Consider the following 22,935-nt stretch of genomic DNA (forward strand, 5'->3'; position numbering starts at 1 on the left):
GTACATGTAGTTCCCTTTAATTAAAGTGTATTTCTTCTTAAATTTTTTTCTTTCCTTTTCTCAAACATTTCTTAGCTTTTATAAGGTTGAAATGAAAGAAGAGAGGTGAAATAAATTTTTAGATGTTTAATTTTAACTGATTTTGATATGGAAAGAGTGATTAGGTCAGGTGCAAAAAGGTGATATTTACAGTTTTCGGAACATCTCTTGACTTGTCTATAGGGGTATGGATGTGTATTGGCTAAATTTGTAAGTTGTATACGTGCAATTTTTCTGAAACTTGGACATATTTTTGGACTTGTACTGTACATTACACACACAAAAGATCTGCCAAAAAGAATAGGTCAATTTTTTTTAATGAGACAAAACATTATAAAGAACTAATATAGGAATTAATTGTGGTCTCGGGCCAGTTTATCCATTTATAATGTGTTTGTGTGGTTAAAAATATGAAATTAAACTTTCAGAATGATCATGACTTAAGCGCAGAATATTGTGGTAACAAATAAATACTGTACGAAAATCATATATCGAATAAAATATCCGTAGACTGATTGATTAACTGAAAACTTTGTATTGAGAAATAGCCATGGCGAAAAAAGAAGATTTCGCTGACCTAAAACACATAATGATGAGTATAGATACTAAGGTCACAATTTTTTCATCTAGGCTTGACTCCGTGGAGCAATACTTGACTGAACTTATTAGTGATGTGAAATCTGAGGTAAGGCAAGTAAAATCTTACCTTAGTATCACAAAAACTGAGGTAAAACAACTTAGGCAAGACCACAATGAGCATGAGAGAGGTGTGGGACATTTGGAATCTCAGTTCAATTGTTTAGAAACCGAGAAATTAGAATCGCTCAAATTAGACATAGACAAAAAACTTCGTTCAAAGAATGTCAAGTACTACTTGAGAAACATGATAGGAAATACAACGTCCTCATCTATGGAGTCGAACAAAAACCAAATGAGATAATTTGGGAAGTATTTGATAACTTAAATTATTTGTGAAAGATCTTGGTATTAAACAATTCAAAGCCGACAGTTTCCCTATTGCAAATGCACATAGGATTCTTGCAAAAGCTTCAGTTGACGGTACAAAACGCCCTGATGCAATTATTGTCAGGTTCATGTATTATGACGACAAGCAATGTATTATGGCGCAGGCTTGCAAAGTTGCAAAACAAAGATAAGAAATGTTGATGATCTTCCAGTCATTATGAAAGAGGCACGTAATGATCTTTCAAAAATAGCTAATAACATCAGGATGAAAGAAAAAACTACAAACAAGGATAAGAGCAAGAGGTGTACACTTAGTTTTAGAAACCCGTCTAAATGCACCAGATGTCTGAAACGTACGTAAAGACATCAGTTATGTCTGATCAAACGTGTACATGTACATGTAGTTCCCTTTAATTAAAGTGTATTTCTTCTTAAATTTTTTTCTTTCCTTTTCTCAAACATTTCTTAGCTTTTATAAGGTTGAAATGAAAGCAGAGAGGTGAAATAAATTTTTAGATGTTTAATTTTAACTGATTTTGATATGGAAAGAGTGATTAGGTCAGGTGCAAAAAGGTGATATTTACAGTTTTCGGAACATCTCTTGACTTGTCCATAGGGGTATGGATGTGTATTGGCTAAATTTGTAAGTTGTATACTAGCAATTTTTCTGAAACTTGGACATATTTTTGGACTTGTACTGTACATTACACACACAAAAGATCTGCCAAAAAGAATAGGTCAATTTTTTTTAATGAGACAAAACATTACAAAGAACTAATAGAGGAATTAATTGTGGTCTCGGGCCAGTTTATCCATTTATAATGTGTTTGTGTGGTTAAAAATATGAAATTAAACTTTCAGAATAATCATGACTTAAGCGCAGAATATTGTGGTAACAAATAAATACTGTACGAAAATCATATATCGAATAAAATATCCGTAGACTGATTGATTAACTGAAAACTTTGTATTGAGAAATAGCCATGGCGAAAAAAGAAGATTTCGCTGACCTAAAACACATAATGATGAGTATAGATACTAAGGTCACAATTTTTTCATCTAGGCTTGACTCCGTGGAGCAATACTTGACTGAACTTATTAGTGATGTGAAATCTGAGGTAAGGCAAGTAAAATCTTACCTTAGTATCACAAAAACTGAGGTAAAACAACTTAGGCAAGACCACAATGAGCTTGAGAGAGGTGTGGGACATTTGGAATCTCAGTTCAATTGTTTAGAAACCGAGAAATTAGAATCGCTCAAATTAGACATAGACAAAAAACTTCGTTCAAAGAATGTCAAGTACTACTTGAGAAACATGATAGGAAATACAACGTCCTCATCTATGGAGTCGAACAAAAACCAAATGAGATAATTTGGGAAGTATTTGATAACTTAAATTATTTGTGAAAGATCTTGGTATTAAACAATTCAAAGCCGACAGTTTCCCTATTGCAAGTGCACATAGGATTCTTGCAAAAGCTTCAGTTGACGGTACAAAACGCCCTGATGCAATTATTGTCAGGTTCATGTATTATGACGACAAGCAATGTATTATGGCGCAGGCTTGCAAAGTTGCAAAACAAAGATAAGAAATGTTGATGATCTTCCAGTCATTATGAAAGAGGCACGTAACGATCTTTCAAAAATAGCTTATAACATCAGGATGAAAGAAAAAACTACAAACAAGGATAAGAGCAAGAGGTGTACACTTAGTTTTAGAAACCCGTCTAAATGCACCAGATGTCTGAAACGTACGTAAAGACATCAGTTATGTCTGATCAAACGTGTACATGTACATGTAGAACAAACAGTACACAAATTGTATATATATTATATGTTTCTCTGTGTTTTGGTATATTTACTTGTTCGGTCTAAAAATGTGTTCATAAACAAATATACAAAAATGTATCTATAATACTTTAATATTTTTTAGGGTACGACATACCAGTAAGTATAAATGTGTTTATGTTCGGTTTTTTTTTGTGATGTATGTATGTTGGTTTTTTTTGCCGATTTTTTTGTTTAACTACAGCTTTCTTTTTATTTTAGTGCTTTCCAGCATATAATGTAGTTACAAATGGAATGTTTTCCAACCCCACAAAATAGCCAAGATAAGATACTAGTTTAAACTATGTATATGTCATATATATAATATACATATATATTATATAGTCTCAAAATTATAAAGCTTAATGCCTGATTTTTTTTCTTCTCACGCTTAAATGACTGGTCGAAGGGTCAGTACTCAACAGATGATAACAACTGTAAAACTGTAAAATTTACACAAAATTCATCATGAGAAGCCTTGTTCTAATGAAACTTTATGCAACAGACTTTTTTTTACTGTTATCTTGTCTTAAGTAATACCATGATATAAGTTGTCATGAGATTATTACAAACGACTTGAAAGAATAAGTGAAGCTTGCTTAACAAAGAATACCATTAATTTAAAATTTATTGCAAATTTTTTGATTTTATTTCTTTTAAAAGAGAAGCAATCGTATAGCCCTATCAAACATGCTTAATGTTTCTATCTAGTGATTACTGCTTTTTTTTTGTTTTTTGTTGTTGATTTGCTTGAAGCTTAATTTGTGCATGGCAAGAGCTTTTTAAATTAGCTGCTATTAATTTTCAGTTACATATATACATGATTTTCTGTGCTCATGATGTAAATATCATGAAATTTGTGAAGAAAAATAACACCTACAAAATGCTGGTAATGTTAACACTACATGAACAATATAAACAAAACAAATCTATTGATTTCATTGAAACCCAAACATTTGTTTGTATATGTTGAAAGCAAAAACTAAATATACACATATATTTTGTCTTCAATAATCCATTATTTCTTTCTGTCCGACTCATTTGAATTGAAATAAAACAAAAGCTTACTTTAATCTACCAAAACAGTTGATATTAAATGCATTTAGATTTTGATATAAAAATACATTATATAATGGAGATAATTTTCATTATAATTTAAATTAGATAGATTTATCTCCTTTTGTACACAGTATTTCTGTATTTAAAAATATTTGAACACAAGTGGATAGGTTACTCTTCCCTACAATAATTTTTTTTTTAATTATTATTAGATGTTTGATATTTACACTATGATCTCAAATTTTCTTTCTTTTATTTTTATGTTTGTTTTTTATTTTAGCACAGTATTACTTATTGTACAACAATTGTCGTGATTGTGATGTATTTAGGATAAAGCAGGAAATTAATGCAGACAAGCTAGAGGAGTTCAGACATTTCAGAGTTACATTATCACCTACTAATATAATACACTATGGGAGAATAAGGTCGAAATACACTTATCAAATCTCAAGTATCTATAATTATTCAGCTATAAAATAATGATATTGAATAAATGAGTGATAATGGTATAAAAATTGTTTCATACAATTGTCAAGGTTTAAATTCAAAGGAGAAGAGGAGAGATGTTTTTGATTATCTTAAAGCAAAACATTGCCACAGATACATATTTTTAGAAAAAAAAGAAATATCAATAAAAATCTATGGGGAGGAGACTGTATTTTTGATTCCTTTGCGACAAACAAAAGAGGGGGTAGCAATATTTTTTTTATCAAACTTTGAATACAAGATACATAGGATAAAAAAAAAGATGATCAAGGAAATCTGTCAGGAATTGATATTGAAATTGAAGGAAAAAGAATAACTTTTATAAGCTTATATGGTCCAAATAAAGATTCACCTGAATTTTTTTCTAGAGTTAGTGATACAATAGAAGACTTACACAACCAATCAGTTCTAATAACTGGAGATACTAATTTAGTTCAAAACCAAAATCTTGATACTTATAATTAGCAAAATGTAATTAACCCGAAAGCCAAAGAGAAAGTTTTATATATAATTTAACAGATCCCTACAAGGAATTGTACCCTGAACTAAGAAAATTTACATGGAGAAAAAAAACCAATCCCATTAAACCAGGAAGATTGTATTTCTTTTTAATATCGCAAGGCCTTAATCAACATGTACATGCTATACACTTTCTTTAACAGTTATATAGATCTGATCACTCCCCAATAATGTTACATTTAAAGATGAATAACTTTATAATTGGTAAAGGTCCATGGAAGTTTAACAATTAACTTTTGCATGACATTGAATATCCAGCTGCTGTTAAAGAGACTATATATAAAGAAAAAGAACAATATGCTTCACTAGTATACAACAGAGAAACTTTGAAAAGATAAATGACTTAGAAATTCAATTTACTATAAACGATCAACTCTTTTTAGAAACTTTATTAACAGAAATTAGAGGAAAATCAAGTTCATATGCTTCTTTTAGGAAGAAACAAAAAGATGAAAAAGAAAGAATATTACCATTAAGAGATATTAAAAAACTAGAAGAACAAATCTTGTCAGAAGAAATATTTATTGAAATTGAAAAAAAGAAAACTGATCTAAAAGTATTCAGACAAGAAAAGATGAGGGGTCTTACATCAGATCCAAAATGCAATGGATAGAAGAAAGAGAAAAACCTTCAATCTGTTTTTTTTTTTTATTAATTTAGAAACTAAACATTTTATAAATAAAACTATTCCAAAATTAGTCAATGAAAAAGTGGACACTATCAGTGAACAAGATAAAATAATAAAAGAGGCAAATAATTATTACAAAAGGCTAAATACTAAAACAGAAAGCTTGAATAATGTTCACCTACATAATGAAATCCCTTATACTATTAAAAAACTAAATAAAACCATTAGAGAATCTTTAGAGGGTGAAATTACTTATAGTGAATTAACAACAGCTTTGCAAAAGATGAAAAATGAAAAAGCCCTGGGTCAGATGGTTTCACAAATGAATTTTTCAATTTTTTTTTTTATAGATATAGGAAAATTTGTATTTCGTTCGTTCTATAATAAATGGTTACGAAAAGGGGGAATTATCAATATTACTCAAAGACAAGGTATTATAACCTGTATACCAAAGGGAGATAAACCTAGACAGTTCATGAAAAACTGGCGACCAATAAGTTTACTAAATACCACATATAAATTAGCATCAAGCTGCATAGCTGAGCGAATAAAATAATTTTACCTCAAATTATAAACAGTGATCAGACCGGTTTTATTCCTGGTAGATTTATAGGGGGAAATACTCTTATTTATGATATATTATTTCATACAGAACTAAATGATTTACCAGGACTGCTACTTCTCATAGATTTTGAAAAAGCTTTTGATTCTGTATCATGGAATTTCATTGAAAACGTTTTATACTTTTTCAATTTTGGCCCCTCTATAAAACATTGGGTAAGAACCTTTTACAAAAATATTTGTTCTACAGTTTCTCCAAATTGTTTTTATCTGAATTCTTTGAAATTCAAAGAAGTTGTCTACAAGGGGATCCTTTATCACCTCATATATTTATTTTATGTGCAGAAATACTTGGAATATTAATTAGAAACAAGAATGGTTCCAAAGTACATGGATGCCCCACTCGCATTATCATTTTCCATGTTCAATGGACCGTGAAATTGGGTAAAAAATCTAATTCCGCCTTAAAAGTTAAAAGATCAACCAAAAGGGAACATGTGTACTAAGTTTCAAGTTGATTGGAATTTAACTTCATCGAAAACTACCTTGACCAAAACTTTAACCTGAAACTCACACTTTTAATTTATATGTTCAGTGAACCATGAAAATTGGGTCAAAAGTCTAATTTGATTTTAAAATAAGAACGATCATATCATAAGGAACATGTGTACTAAGTTTCAAGTTGATTGGACTTCAGCTTCATCAAAAACTACCTTGACCAAAAACTTTGACCTGAAGTGGGACGAACGGACGGACAGACGGATGAACAGACAGACGGACGAACAGACGGAAGGACGCACAGACCAGAAAACATAATGCCCCTCTACTATTGTAGGTGGGGCATAAAAATAAAGAAATAAAGGGAATTAATAAAGATGAATCTGAATATTTGATCTCTCAATATGCTGATGACACGTCAATTATTCTTGACGGTACACCAGAGTCTCTTGACGCATCTCTCCGCCTATTGCATGAATATCCTCGTATGAACTTAGACAAGACAAAGGTGGTGTGGATAGGGAAGAAAAAAGTCAAGACACCATGTGTGTAAAGTGGGGATTGGAATGGGGATCCAGTAGGTTTACACTATTAGGAATAAAATTTTCGGTCAATTTGCAAGAAATGGAATCTTTGAACTATTATCCTAAAATAAAAGAACTTGAAAATATAATCAATATTTGGTCTAGACAAACACTTACTCCAGTGGGAAAGATAAAAATTATCAAGACACTAATTATTTCAAAATTAAATCATCTGTTTTTAACATTACAAACACCATGCAATACTACTCTTAAACAACATATTCGTAAAATATATATTCATTTATTTGGAAAAACAAGCCTGACAAGATTAAAAGAGAACATAAATTTGGGGGGGGGGGGGGGGGGGGGGTGGTATGGGGCTGAAAATATACTAAAAGGTTAAAATTAACGTGGGTCCGACGGTTGCTAAAATACATTACAAAACTCAAAAAGTTAATAGGAAGCACATAATATATTAATATTGAAAATATAGTATTTCTAGGCCCACCAAACAAATGTAAAAATCCTTCTTGGACAGAGGTTTTTAAAGCATGGACGGAAATGCCAAATAAGCTTATACCAAAAAATGAACAAGAATATTTAACAGACTCACTTATGAATAATGGAAATATTAAAATAGGTAGCAGAACTGTTTTCTATAAAGACTGGGCTGATAACAGTATTTTGTTGATTAATGATCTGGTAGATAATGATGGTAAATTAATGTCTTTTGAGCAAATTGCATGCTAAAAATATTTATGAAATTAAATCTAACTTTCTGGTATATAATGGAGTTATATCAGCAATAAAATCATATCAAAATTATCCTAAAAATGATATCTCTATAGAAAATCTTTATAAAGTTCATGGACCAATTCTACCAAATAATATAGAACATTTTTTTGTCAAAAAAAGGGTCAAAAGATATGTATAATGTTTTCTTAGAAAAAAGTAGTACAAGGCCTAGTTGTGAAGATACTAGTAAATGGTCTCTAAGATTAAACAAAATATTTGATTGGAAAAAAGTGCATAATATGTCTTTCAACACCACAAAAAGCTATAAACTTCATTGGAGGTTCCAATACAAAATAGGGCACAGAATCATAGGCACAAATGAATTTTTATTTAAAATTAAGATAAAACAATCAGATAAATGTATTTGCTGTAGTGAAGCTATTGAAGATATTGAGCACATATTTTGGACATGCCATACAATTTCAGATTTATGGATTGAACTTGGTGATTGGATGTATAGCCAAACACAAATATTAATTCCATTTGATATAGATATTATTTTATTTGTGAATTTAGGTAACAAACGGAATAATTTGATAAAAAAAACTTAATAATACACCTTACAAAATTCTATATTTACAGAACAAAGCTCTGTGAAAATAAGGTAAATTTTACAGGACTTAAACACTACCTCAAAGAATCTCTGGCCCTAGAAAAGAATATGTTAATTTAAAAGAAACCCTTTTCATATGGCCAATATCTGCTGGTACCCCTGGCTTCCAATTTTAGAAGAATAATTTTTATTATACAAAAAATCTTTTATGTGCATTTCTTCACTTATCCACATCACCACCTATGTTATGATTAGATACTGTTATACTTTGATTTATATATATGCTGGAGGTTTTGTCTATGTTTAAAACAACATTTATGTTCCTCTAAGCTATTGACTGTACGCACATATTTGCATAAATAAATCCTGTAAGCTGTATTATGAATGCTGTAAGTAAAACCTATTTATAATTTTTTTTATTTTTGCTTTTTCTAAAATTCCAAATTTCTGTGCTTTTTATTTATTTAATAATTCTTTATTTTTCTTATCTATTCAGATTTATGGATCATTCTATATTGATAATGTATTAGTTGCATATACTACAACTTATGAATGTATATATTACAGTTAAATAAACTAACAAGTACTAACCGAATTGATTATATACTACTAACGGTTAACGAAGCCGGGATAAGGTATCGGTATTTGATGCATCCGCTAACAAATGTGAAATTTATCAATAAAGTATGATTTACTATATTAAAAACAAAAACAAAAACAAACCCGAACGATTTCATAGTTGCTGTCGAGAAAGCCCGGACAATAAGTAATAAAAAAACCAGGACCAAATCACTCGAAGAACCACGATTCTAGACGGACTCTAAACCTACCGTGATTTAAGTAGCCGCCATATTTTTACATCATAACAGACAGAGAGAAAAAATGAAGATTATACGTTTGCGTAAAAAAGCTAAAAATCATGCACAGAAGAACTAGACTCAAGCACTAAAGTTTATGATAAGTACATGCATTGGTTCAAGAATTGAATAAACATTATTTTTCACCAGTCACTCGTTTCATATGAATTTAAGTCTGTCGACAGATGATATTATAACTTACTGCCCTGTGTGTATATTACCTGGCCACCATCTTGTACCAGAGACGCTCGACCCATCAGTCCATTCCCAACTGCTGCTTTCCGAATATCGATGTGCACCAGTCCATATGTAACCGTTGTCAATTCTTTAAAATAAAATAGAAAAAATATGTACTTGTTAATAAAAAAAAGGAATGCATTTCATTTTCAGCATGATGAATGTAAACGTTATACTCAATTATTTGTTATAACCGTAACTTTAAATATGTTGTTCACAGCTTTTAACATACTTGTGTGTTCTAGTGACGGTTCGAAAAGTCATCTAAACGTTAGCCTTATTACTGCTGCTGTAATCTATCTCGTTTTGATGAACGTGTTTGAAAATTCTATGTGTACTATTACACAATCTTATATAGTCTGATTTTTGCTTAAGGCCATTTCAGGCAAAACGCTTTATTCATGTCTGGTAAGCTATAAAAAAAAACTCAATCAAATTGTTAAGCGATAAAAAAAAAAGTTTACTGACACTTAACGTACTGAACAGCTAAAAAGGTTAAAAATAAAGATATTAGGTTAGGTTGATTTTTCGTCAATTCCTTGTCAATCTGTTAACATTTTTTTCTAAATAGGAGAATGGCACGCAATAGATAACTGACTGAGAGCTTGCCTCGTTCATTACTCGACTCGGACCAATGTGAGCGCTTGCAGTTTGAGGCAGCCAGAATTATTACTGGGCTTCCGCAATTTGCAAGTATAGAATCCCTACTTTTTGAAACTGGATGAGAAACTTTGAGTTCTAGAAGAAATAGACGTAAATTATGTTTATTTCATAAAATACACAGCAATAATGTTCCAGAATATCTTATGGATTGTGTCTCGAATTATACAGATGATAATTACTATAATACTAGAAACCGTTCTCACTATAGAGTACCGAGATGTAGATTGGACATGTTTTTTTTAAATCTTTTTTCCCTTCTTCAATTCGAGCATTGAATTTATTATCATCAGATATTAGATCCATACAATCATCTCCAAATTTCAAAAACACCATCCGGGAAATGATATTTCATTTTTGGTACCTAAATATTATTTCATTGGAAACCGGATGGAAAATATACTACATACAAACTTACGACACAGATGTAGTCCTTTAAAAGCTGATTTATACAGAGTTAATTTAGTAAATGACCCAAGTTGTGAATGTGGGTGTCCATTAGAAGAGTCGATTCATTTTTTCTTAGAATGTCCACTCTACATAAGCTTTAGAAATCAGCTCTTTAAAAACATTTAACACTTAGCTGATATCTCCATAGAACATATTTTATTTGGAACAGACGAAATTACTGTTGAACAAAACACAATCCTTTTCAGAAATGTACATAGTTATATACGCCATACAAAAAGATTCTTTGATTAATATTGCTGTAAATGTATAAAATTCATATTGTACTGAAATATATAATTGCTGTCATCTTGAAATTTTGTATATTGTACTTATATGGAGAGGACTCTCTTAAGTTGTTATAACTTGTATCCAATCCTATTGTATATTTAGACAATAACATATGTTTAAACTAAACCAATGTGATTTAAAATGACATTAGGATGACTTTCCTTCCGAAGGTAAATGCGACCAGCTTAGTACGTTTTTGTCAGTTCATCAATACGTAACGTATATTTCAGTATATGAGTGTTCTTCTTCGTCACTATAAACCTATAACAGTTTTATCTTATTGTATCCTAAGACTTAATTGATCTTTCAAGTATCACTTTACTTTTTATAAAGTGTATCGAATACTGTAGTATGTAATTTTACATGGTTCATGAAAAATAAAATAATTACAAAAAAAACCTATGACAGTTTTGTATTTAACTTTGCCATTAAAGTGCGAGGTTTGGCATGCCTTAAAACCAGGTTCAACCCACCACTTTTATTCCCCTTTAAAAGTGTCCTGTACCAAGTCAGGAAGATGGTCATTGTTATAATATTGTTCGTTTCTCTTTGTGTTGCATTTTAACGTTGAGTCGTTTGTGTTTTCTCTTATTTTTGAGATATTGAGATAAGACGTGGCACGGTACTTGTCTATCCCAAATTCATGTATTTGGTTTTCATGTTACATTTGTTATTCTCGTGGTGTTTTCTCTGATGATTGGTCTGTTTCTGTGTGTGTTGCGTTTCGGTGTTGTGTCGTTGTTCTCCTCTTATATTTAATGCGTTTCGCTCGGTTTTGGTTTGTTACCCCGATTTTGTTTTTTGTCCATGGATTTATGAGTTTTGAACAGCGGTATACTACTGTTGCCTTTATTTTTCTATTTCTTTACGAATATAATTTTATTAAGCAAAATGCATTATAAAATATGTCAGGTTGAGATTGTCTGGTACCGATTGTGATATTGTGGATTATATTATCCAACAGAGACATATACCAACCGATTGGCATTGAAGTTTCAGCCAGAAGGCATCCACAGTTACAAAATGAAACAGCTAATTTAAATTAGATAAAACCACATAAGCACCATACTATAGACCTCCAAATAAAACAGACAACAAGTACTAAAAATATACTCCAAATGAATTCTAACGCTTAAAAAGCAAACAATAACACCCTGATAATCAGTGAAGAACTTAACTTTCCAGGCAGCAATTGGGAGAAGTAAGCAATAAATGATTGACATATACTCCTGGATTTTGAGAAAGCTTTTCACAAGGTTCCTCATTCAAAAACCCTGTACAAACTTCAAATTTATTGGGAAAATGTGCAGCATAAATATATGCATCACTTAATTCCTATCAAACAGGTAGTATTGGAATCAGCTATGTATGCTCTATCGTATCCAGAATGAGTTAATGGACATCAACAAGATAACTTACATCAATGGTGGCGACAGAAGAAATCGTGTTGGAGCAGCTATGAAACGGAATACATCAACTGTCAAGGTTGCCTAAGCGGGGTCTGTTTAAGATTTCCTTTCCGGATTACAGACTACACCTTGATACAGGTCTTGATATTGTAAATAATTTGATCCGTAACCCATCTTTTTGTTTTAAAATTTTTGTATATAACCTAATTTAACTAAAGGAACTAGGGTTGAATGGCACAATGTCTAGTCCCGCAAAGATAAATAAACAGCTGCGCCATGAGCGCATGATACGCCCGACATCTTGTGTGGAAGTCTTATGCAATAATCATTAATAGTTTCTGAGAAAGTTTTTAGCAATAACCATATATTGTTTTTGAGACATGGCGGGACATGTGAAATAATAAAATTTTGAATCATCACCAAAAATTATAATGATATTTAGATTAGATTAATATAACAAAAAAGTGTGTAAAGTTTTAAGCAATAATCATAAATCGTTTTTGAGATACGGCACATGTAAAAAAAACCTCCCCCTTTAAAAAAAAAATACTAATACTAGTAACTCAAAAATGAATTTTGAATCATCACCAAAAAGTATACAGATCTTTAGATTAATATAACAAAAACATGGGTAAAGTTTTAAGCAATAATCATAAATCGTTTTTGAGATATGGCGCGACATGTAAAAAAAACCCTCCCCCTTTTTTACAAAATACTCAATAACTCAAAAATGAAATTTTGAATCATCAACAAAAAGTATACAGATATTGAGATTAATATAACTAAGAAGTGTTTAAAGTTTTAAGTCATTATCAAGAATCGTTTTTGAGATACAGTGCGACATGTGAAAAAACACATCCCTGTTTTAGTCACAAAGTGCCGGTGTCCTATAGCCATTCTTCCCCCATGCCAAATTTTCCGGGGGGAAAGACTGGATCGATCCAATATTTCCCCCCGGAAAAATTGGCATGATCCTACTTTCCCCCCTCAGCGTTATGGGGGGGGGGGGGGAACCAGGATTAGGCCAATTTTTCCCCCACAGTTAGCGTGAGAAGCTAAATTTTCCGCCTTGTAATATAACGTCGGCGACGTCACGGTAAGAACTTTTTATGAAAAAAAAAGAATAGTCACTTTTCTTCTATCAGTTTATAGTTACCAAAGCTTCATCGTACGACTATACATTTGATAGGTATTTATAGAGATATATATGTTATATTTATACACAAGAAACACAATCTGATGTGATGATCACATCCATTCTCTTTCGTGAACCCTTGGTATCATTAACTAGATGAATACAATTACTTTAACCACTTCTGGTCAAGTAGTAGATTTTTCCCAGGACAGACGTCTATGATGTCTCCAAAGTAATATGGTGAAATGAATTCACATGATAAGTCATGCAAAGTATAATTACTAAGTAATAGAACTCACCAAAAGCACGGATAGAGATGCATACTCGTCGACTTAAAGCTTTAATTCAGGAGAAGAAGTCCGATACGGATGAAACTTAATCCAACCCAGAGAAGATATGAACACCCTCTCTAGCCAGCACGGGAGACGTAGAAGTACAAGGACTAACCACAGTATAGTTTGAGCTGTACAAGATCTACAAAAAAAATCCAACCTGCCCTACAGATGCATTGGGTCGAACACTTTCCAGCACTCATGATACAAATTCGACGTGGTAGTAAGTAATTAAAGGCCGCTGGTACTGTACGGCATTTCACAATGAGAAACCATCATAAATCATAGTCGGCTAAAATGCCCCGAACATAAAATTGTGAAAAAATTGAAACAAAACTAACGGACTTATTTATAAGAAAATAATTTACGAAAAAAACATGACCGACATGAAACGACAACAATCACTGTCACATGTTCCTGGCTTTGGAATAACACATAAATAATGTGGCGGCCTTTAAACTCAACCCTCCTCCAACCGCAAGAAAAACTGTAAAATATCATCGGCAATTGACTTCACTAAACTGTTAGTACGGTGCACCATAATCACTTACATAAAAACAATAGACACAAAGCACCGAAATGAAAGTAAAAAGTATTCGCTTTTTACACTGAAAGGTATTTCAAAGCTAGTAAAAATGTAATCTAGTCGGACTAGGGGACAAAGACAGAATGGTAAACATGTAAACAGACTGATGAATATGTAGACATACTTGTGGACATATAGACAGACAGATTGACAGACTGATAAAATCGTAGACAGACTTGTGTAAATTTGAATGAACAACAAATTTGTATCAACTAAATATAATTCTAACACTGTTCGGTTTAATTTCCAGACATGCATATACATATATTGAAATCTATATCATGGGGGAAAAGATTGGCATGGGGGAAAAGTTACTATATGTATACATATTGTCAACTTTCCGCAGGGGAAGAATGACAATGATCCAAAATCTCCCCTGGGGGAAAAACTGGCATGGGGGAAGAATGGCTATATAACACCGGAACTCAAAAAGTTTAAATCTTATTTTCACCAAAAAGTATACAGATCATTTGACCATCATAAGTAACAACTATATTAAGTGTCATGAAATTTGGATAAGTCGTTCTCAAGTTACGGTGCGACAGACAGACGGACAGACGGTACGACGGACAGACTGACATTTGTATACCATAATACGTCCCGTCAAAATTTTGACGGGCGTATAAAAACAGCATCATTAATTCCCAAAACTGCACATACATGCATAACTTTCTAAATTGAAAGGCCACATGACAAGATATAACAGGCGTAATCTAAAATCTTATAGTGCAAAATAGGTATCTATAATACTAAAATAACGAGGTCCAATTTGTCAGCCGTCATCACGTAAAAACGACGAATCAAAGAATTCAACTCTATATATAACTAATATAGTACAAAGGTGTAGATTAAAAATTACACCACTCCAGGCCCTTTTGTTTTCCACGTACTTAATATTGTCAATAATTAAGAAGTTCCGGGTCGAGTCCGATACCGATACCAATAGTATATTCACCTGTTACCTATTACCTTATCTGTACGTTCCGCATCTGACAGGCGCACCACCAAACGGTGTATTCAGAATTAATATGCTATATACACGGATCATAATCACAGGGTTGACACTACTTAATTGTCAAATTGTTACCTATTGTAGTATTTTAATCAGTAAGACTTTCTAAGATAACAATACGAATACTAAAAATCTGGACTAAAAATAAGGCGTATATATATATAGGTACAGTTTTCAATTTGTTAGCGGGCATGACGTAAAACAGCGAATCAAAGAGTTCAACTGTATTTATAACTAATATAGGACAATGCTGTTAATTAAAAAATACTCCATTCCAGGACCTTTTGTTTTCCAAATAATTGATATTACCAATAATTGTTATTGTTCCAGTTCCAGTTTGACGGGTTCAAACAGAAAGATTTGAAAGCAGAGAAAACTGTGTATCTTATAATCGGCATGACTTTATCAGATGACAATACTAATACTAAAATAAGGTTTGCGCATAGTTTTATACTTTAATTCAGTCACGGACCCGCGATATCACGGGTGTGTTCTAGTATTAAAGGAAATCGTTGCATGCAAGGACTATGTTTACCACAGCAAAAATTTGTGTCTTAAGAGCTTGACTGTTATAAGATTGTGTATGTAAATTTACACATGATTTTTCTCAATTGTTTTATCAATATGCAGCAAAATTCATTTGGGGGGGGGGGGGGTTAATTTTCGATTGCTTTTGCGTCATGCCATCGATTTGCCATTTTTACAGCGGAGGACCGTCAGGGCCTCATGTGTATTGCCATCGCCTAATTTCCCGCCTAATTTGCATATATTTAAATGAGTTTAGGAATGATAACCGATCTATAAAAATTTTAGATCCGCGGACATTATATAGTTCAAAATAAAATTCCTTATCACTTCTTTTAAATTCATGTTTTCAATGGATACTCAGAAAATTTATTTTTATTAAATACAAATTTATAATATGGAAATATTTTTTCGTTAGAAATATTAGTATATTAGTCAAACAATCTTTAATATCAATGACGTAACGAAAAACTATTGTTGCGGATAAATACCACGAATGCGCATTCATCAAGAGCGAATTTGAAAAAAACACGAGAGGCGATCAATACACGAAATTATACACAGAAAGGTATTTATATTTCAATTATTTGATTTTAAGTAACTTGTTTAAAACCGTTTGTAGCATATATTTGTCTATCATATTAACGTAACAAAACCCGGAATATTTAATCTGGCACAATATGCAAATTATTTATTTGTTAGCTTCCCGGCCTGCCGCCATGTTGAAAGTACCAGCTGATTGAGCTGGAGAAACAAGAACATGCAAGGCCTTTAAAGATAAGGTTAAATTTCTTTTCTTCTTAAATAACAAGGTTTTTTTTCTGAAACATACTTTCTCTTATTTCTTGGCGGCATATAGGTACTTCCCAATTTCATGTATGTAGTAGCTTGTATCTTCACAAATATTGTCCAAAAAGACAAAACACTGAAGGATGAAATGCATAAAACAGTTCACAATAATTCCTGTGAATGCTTCTGCTCCATGACTGGTACGTCTTGCGGTAGATAAAGTTTCATACCATACGGAACAACGCACTGTGTCATCCATATGTGTGACTAAAACACAATCAGCAAAAGCTTCTATTTACTTCTCTTTTTGGCATAACTTGTACTAAATATTCAGCAAAGCAATAAGTTTACTTCTCTCTCTGTACATTGACTGTCTGAATGCATTTCAAGCCATTTCTCTCCAGATGCTCATCTTCATGAGTGAAATATTTCCGAACATATGATACTTTTTAAGCCAAAAATAAGAATAAATATTAATCATTAATATTTATGATAGATATGTGTACAGGTAAATTGGCGCAATTGATACGTTTGGAAAACCAATTTGGCGCAAATGATACCCCTGAAAAACAGTAATTGGCGCAAAAGGACTGCTGCCATGCTATGAACTACTGCATGGATATATATAAACATGTATATATATATATCCGATTTTTCTTACAGCCTTACCATCAGGCAAACTATGTCTTTCTTTAAAAAGCTAAGAGCTTTGAGTCTTAAAATAGTTAAAACCGAACATCATGTATCAAATTTAAAAAAATATTTGTCTCAGGGTATTGTTCCGATGGGGCTTATTTTGAAAGCTTCACCCCTTACCACCGGTGCAAAATCTGTCAGATTTATAGATAGATGGAATAATATTCTCCACAGTAGTTCAGTGAAATTGATGGATCTATTACACGCTGAAGCGTCTCATAAACATTTAAATTTACAACGTACTTATAACCACCTTTACAACAAATCATGCCAAGAACTTTCCGGTCCTGAATTGCTCACCATCGACGAGCGCCTCCATGACATCTTACGCATTGAATCCCGGAAATTACACAAAAAACAAGTGAATAAATTTAAACGAGACGTCGTACTTTTGGACACTGTTGTAGGAGAGCAGACCACCTTAACTCTCAATCGTACCATCATTACCGGTAAAAAAAAAAAACCGGAATCGCCGATTCAGGAGAAAAAAAACAAAGTTGCATGAACTCTACAAACACTGTAGACAATTTGTCTACAGTTGCTTTGTCGGAGACCGAGACCAAGGTACTGTCAAAAGGTCTTAATTTTTGTCCCATGCCGGGCAAAATAGATTCTATTCTTTTGGAAGATGACCTAGACAAGCTAGCAAGATCCCTCAGAATCAAGGAATATTTTTCTAAGAACACCTCAAAAAGTACCACTGATAGTGACACAAGTGATCTCGACTCAGATGACGACCAAGATGATGTCGATATTCCCAGATTCAGGAAAAAAAGTTCATGGATTCCTAAACCCAGTAAATGTGCAACTTTGGAACATATAATTGACAAAATTAAATCCGACGTAACACATCTGTCCACTGCCACTTCCCAAACATTCAGCAATTTATCGTCTGAAGAAAATGAAGCTGTGCGGAAACTTAAGAACAGAGACGACATTATAATAAAACCAGCTGATAAAGGTAGTGCTGTTGTTGTCATGGACAATTGTGACTACATTCAAGAGGCAGAAAGTCAACTCTCTGATGAGAGATTTTATAAGAAATTAGACACTGACCCCACCCCTTTCAACAAAGAGATCACCACAAACCTGAAAAACATGTGTGAACAGGGACATATTGATGAAGACACATCTAAAACCTGAAAAATCAAAGCCCGGGCGTTTCTATCTTCTGCCCAAAATACATAAAGTCAATAATCCAGGTAGACCAATTGTTTCTGCCAATGACCACCCTACAGAGAAAATATCCGAATTTATTGACTTTCATCTGAGATCACATGTAGAAAATTTACCATCCTATATACAAGACACAACACACTATCTTAAGAAAATGGAATCTCTGAACCCTCTCCCACCTGAAACGATCCTTGTCTCGCTTGATGTTACCTCCCTCTATACTAACAGCCCCCATGACGATGGTATTGAAGCCTGTAGGGAAGTCTGGAACTCTCGTAACACCTTACATCCACCAACTGAATGTCTCATCCAGCTTCGAACTTTGGTATTAAAATGCAATAACTTCACATTCAATGGTGAACACTTCCTCCAAGTTAATGGAACAGCAATGGCCCCGTCTTATGTCAATATTTTTATGGGGAAATTAGAACAGAGAATTCTCAATTCATCTCTTCATCAACCCCTCTCTTGGTTCCGATTTATCGACGATATTGACATGAAGTGGGACAATACGGAACAAGAACTAAATTTGTTCATTCATTATGCCAACGATGCTCATCCCTCAATCAAATTCACATATGAAATCTCTGACTCTAAGATCACTTTTCTTGACACTACAACGCAATTGAGGGATGGAAACATATTTACAGATCTGTATTGCAAGCCCACAGACAAACATCAATATCTATCTCCTTTGAGTTGTCATCCTAAACACTGCACCAAGAGTATTCCCTACAGCCAGGCCATACGAATAAAAAGGATTTGCTCCACAAACGATATTGCAAAAAAACGTCTACAAGAACTTCGCGGTCACCTTAATCATCGGGGATACAAACGAAAAGACATTGATAAAGGTTTTTCTCGTGCTAACAGCATCAGCCGAGATGAGCTTTTACAATATAAAGACAAAAAGGTCAACAAGAGGGTGCCTTTTAGTGTTGACTTACCATCCAAAATTTGACAACTTATCTCACCTAATCCGCGAAAATTGGAAAGAGATCGAAAAACATCCTAAACTAACCAAGATCTTTCCCAAGCCACCTGTACTAGTTTTCCGTAGGCCCAAAAGCCTTAAAGATTTGCTGGCGAGAGCTGACTTATCCTCTCAAGCAGGCTCTTCATCTGGGGGCTCTTGCAAGGGTTGCGGAAATAAACGATGTATGACTTGCAAACAAATACTGAATACCCAGATTTTTAACAGTCACTCCACTGGTACAGAATACACCATATTTTGCAATGTTAATTGCAAGACTACAAATGTTGTGTATCTCTAACAGTGTAAATGTGGTAAACAGTATGTTGGCGAGTCAGAACAGCCGTTTCACAAACGAATGAACGGCCATCGTAGCGACTACCAATGCAAGCCAGACCTCCCTCTCAGTCGACATTTGAGATCCCCTGGCCACACTAAGGCAGATCTCAATCGACTGACCATTAAAATCATTGACCACTACTCTGCTTGGTCTAAGGAGGATAGACTCGCTCGGGAAAGGTTTTGGATAAGGAAATTAACAACTTTGGCACCAAATTGGATAAATGAAAAGATGTAGTTCGGGTTCATTCTCATTTATCCAACTTTTTAAAATTATAGGCAGTACAGGTAAAAAAAAAGTTGGATAGATGAGATCAAAGGTAATTAAGAACAAAGGTTTTTCAATTAGAGTTTGGGTTGAAAGACAGGTTAAAAAAAAAGACTGAAAATTATACCCGGATTCAATTTTCTGTAGTATTATTTAGCATAGCATGTTAAAATGTGCAACTCACATTTAGTTAATGTAATGTCAATCATTTGAAAGTATTTAGAAGTTTTTTAACCGTTAATTAAAATGTGAATTGGATAGAAAAATATCTAATTTAGTTAATTAAGTAGCAGTTGCAATTTTATTCATGAAGAGATTTGTCAATGAGATGGCGCTTTTTTTTTTTTGTGTAATAGATCCTCTTTGTTCATTTTTTTTCTGTTCTTCAAATTGGACAAAAAAAGTTGAATACGCCTACGTTTCACTACACAAAGACTAAACAGAACAAAATTCACACAACATATATACATATAGCGATTGGTGCTGTAGTGTATCAAAGGTGTGAGTTCGAATCCCGCTGAGGGACGAACAAAAAATTGTCAGTAGAAAATCTAACTCTAACACTGTTTGGAGTAATTTTCAGATATATATAAACAAAAGCAAAAGCAATTCAAGCACAATGGTTATAAAATACTGGCACAGACATACATGTATCAACAGCACACCGTGACTAAATGAATGTTCATTAGATTCAACATACAATGGCACTAAAGAAATGATCAGTAGATGCACACATCATACATGTTTTTAAAAAGTAATGCAGGCACAATGGTAAAAAACGTAGCACAGATATATCCATAGCACCCACTAAAGATGTGGTACTTTAACTTGTGAATCTTGCGTTGTCTCCCTGCGGCGTACTGGATGAGTCGAATTTTTGTGGCAGCCTGTGTATTCTAAAGCTTCTGTATGATTAGGAACAGGTTAAGATGAGCCTTGTTTAACTGGTTGTTGAGTTTGTGGTGCCAGCCTTCCAAATGATTTGTTTTCCTTGGTCCTACGGTAGAGAAGTGGTTCCATCGTTCTGGTTCTCTTTCAACCCACTGCTCTGTGACGTAGTCATTAAAGCTGGTTACGTGTGCATCTTCGGTCTGGAACTATTATTCAGTGCGTAGAACCATACTTCTTTAACTTGGTGAGGATGTACTAAAGGAAGTTCTGATGCTCGTCGTATGTGCTGATGAAGTAATGGATCGTTCTAATATTCTTCAGTCAAACCAAGAGTCTGTACCTTTTGCCAGATGCACTGGCAAAAGTGGAATAAACAGCCTTTGATAGTAGAAGTAGGACAGTCATATTTTCCCCCATAAAATGTTAATATAAAAATATTACCGATGTGTAAGTTTCTTCTGTATAAATGAAATGTAACAAGTTTACTAACGCCTATTTTATGTATATTTTAATTATTATTTTATTTTTTAAATAATATAAAAACATGCAGGAACATATTTACTGTAAAATTTTAGAAAGACACCTAATTATTGCTAAACAAACAACCTAATAATTAACAAGTTGGCTAAATGAGAATACCTAATTTTAAAAAGTTGGATAAATGGGAAGACATCGCCTCGTTCAGGTCTTGCCATCTTTATTTTTCTTTTCGTAAATCATACACAACAAAACCATGGTATACTTGTGAAAATTATACCATAGATAAACTTAAAGATAAATATATACCAACAATGACCAATATTAATGATAGAATGAGAGTATGCATATTCTGTTTTATATTGTTACATGTACATACATAAATGAAAATTAAAACCAAACTGTTGTCATTATTCATAAAAATGAAACGAAAATGGAGGTATAATCGGAAATCAGACACCAGCTCTAGACTTATATTATTTGTACTATATTGTAAGGTGAACATATCTGTCTGGCAAGTATTATATAAACACCTCTCATTTATCAATAATTCAACATAACTTGAGGCCATCCGATGTTAAGTACTTCAGTACTTTGATTACTATTTAGCTCGTTTTCAAACAATGTTTGTTTTTTGTTGTTTTTTTTGTTTTTGAATAATGTGGATTGTCTGCTACTTCTGCTTCATGACATGTTATAGAATTTGCTTCTTTTTTTTTAATCCAAAAAAAATCATAGTTTATAGAAACTTTCCACAAAATAAGAACAAAATAAAAAGTTACTTATAGTTTACACAAGGTCACTAGAGTATAGCTCGTTCAAGAAGTGCCTTCTTCGTTATCATGCCCAAATATGTTATTCCATTCAGTTTTTCATTTTCTTTTGCAGTTTACAGTTTAAGAGGTGAAGCGATAACTAAAAAAAGTCAAATACTGAACCATCTTTTTTACTTTTACCTCACTTTCCATTTGTAGAGCAAAAGTTCACATAAATAAGACACTATATGTACATGTAGGTCTCTACAAAGTACTGTTTATATCAACGTGTAGCTAAATAAAAATTTTCAAAGTATATGCTGCTAGATGATGCTAAAAATAGTAAAGTAACATAAATACCAAACTTCCAAAGACAATCAATGTCACCTGACTATAATATATGTTTGTTAATCTCAATTAAATAAAAACTCTAATTTGGCATTAAGTTTAGATAGATCATATCATAGGGAACATGTGTACTAAGTTTCAAGTTGATTGGACTTCAACTTCATCAAAAACTACCATGACCAGAAGCGGACGTACGAACGGACTGACGGACGCACGCACAGACCAGAAAACATACAGTCTGGATCTACAATCTGTCGATACCTGTAACTTGGCATT

General features: G+C 32.8%; 1 protein-coding gene across 1 annotated transcript in view; it reads right to left on the minus strand.

The window, feature by feature from the left end:
• Positions 1 to 22,935, minus strand: part of LOC143084178 (C-type lectin domain family 19 member A-like) — a 53,558-nt gene that overhangs the window by 18,959 nt on the left and 11,664 nt on the right. The window contains exon 3 of the mRNA XM_076260588.1: positions 9,535 to 9,638. Coding sequence (XP_076116703.1) covers positions 9,535 to 9,638 — 104 coding nt within the window. The remainder of the gene's footprint in view (positions 1 to 9,534; positions 9,639 to 22,935) is intronic.

Source organism: Mytilus galloprovincialis, chromosome 7, assembly GCF_965363235.1.
Source record: "Mytilus galloprovincialis chromosome 7, xbMytGall1.hap1.1, whole genome shotgun sequence".
Classification (NCBI taxonomy): Eukaryota; Metazoa; Mollusca; class Bivalvia; order Mytilida; family Mytilidae; genus Mytilus; species Mytilus galloprovincialis.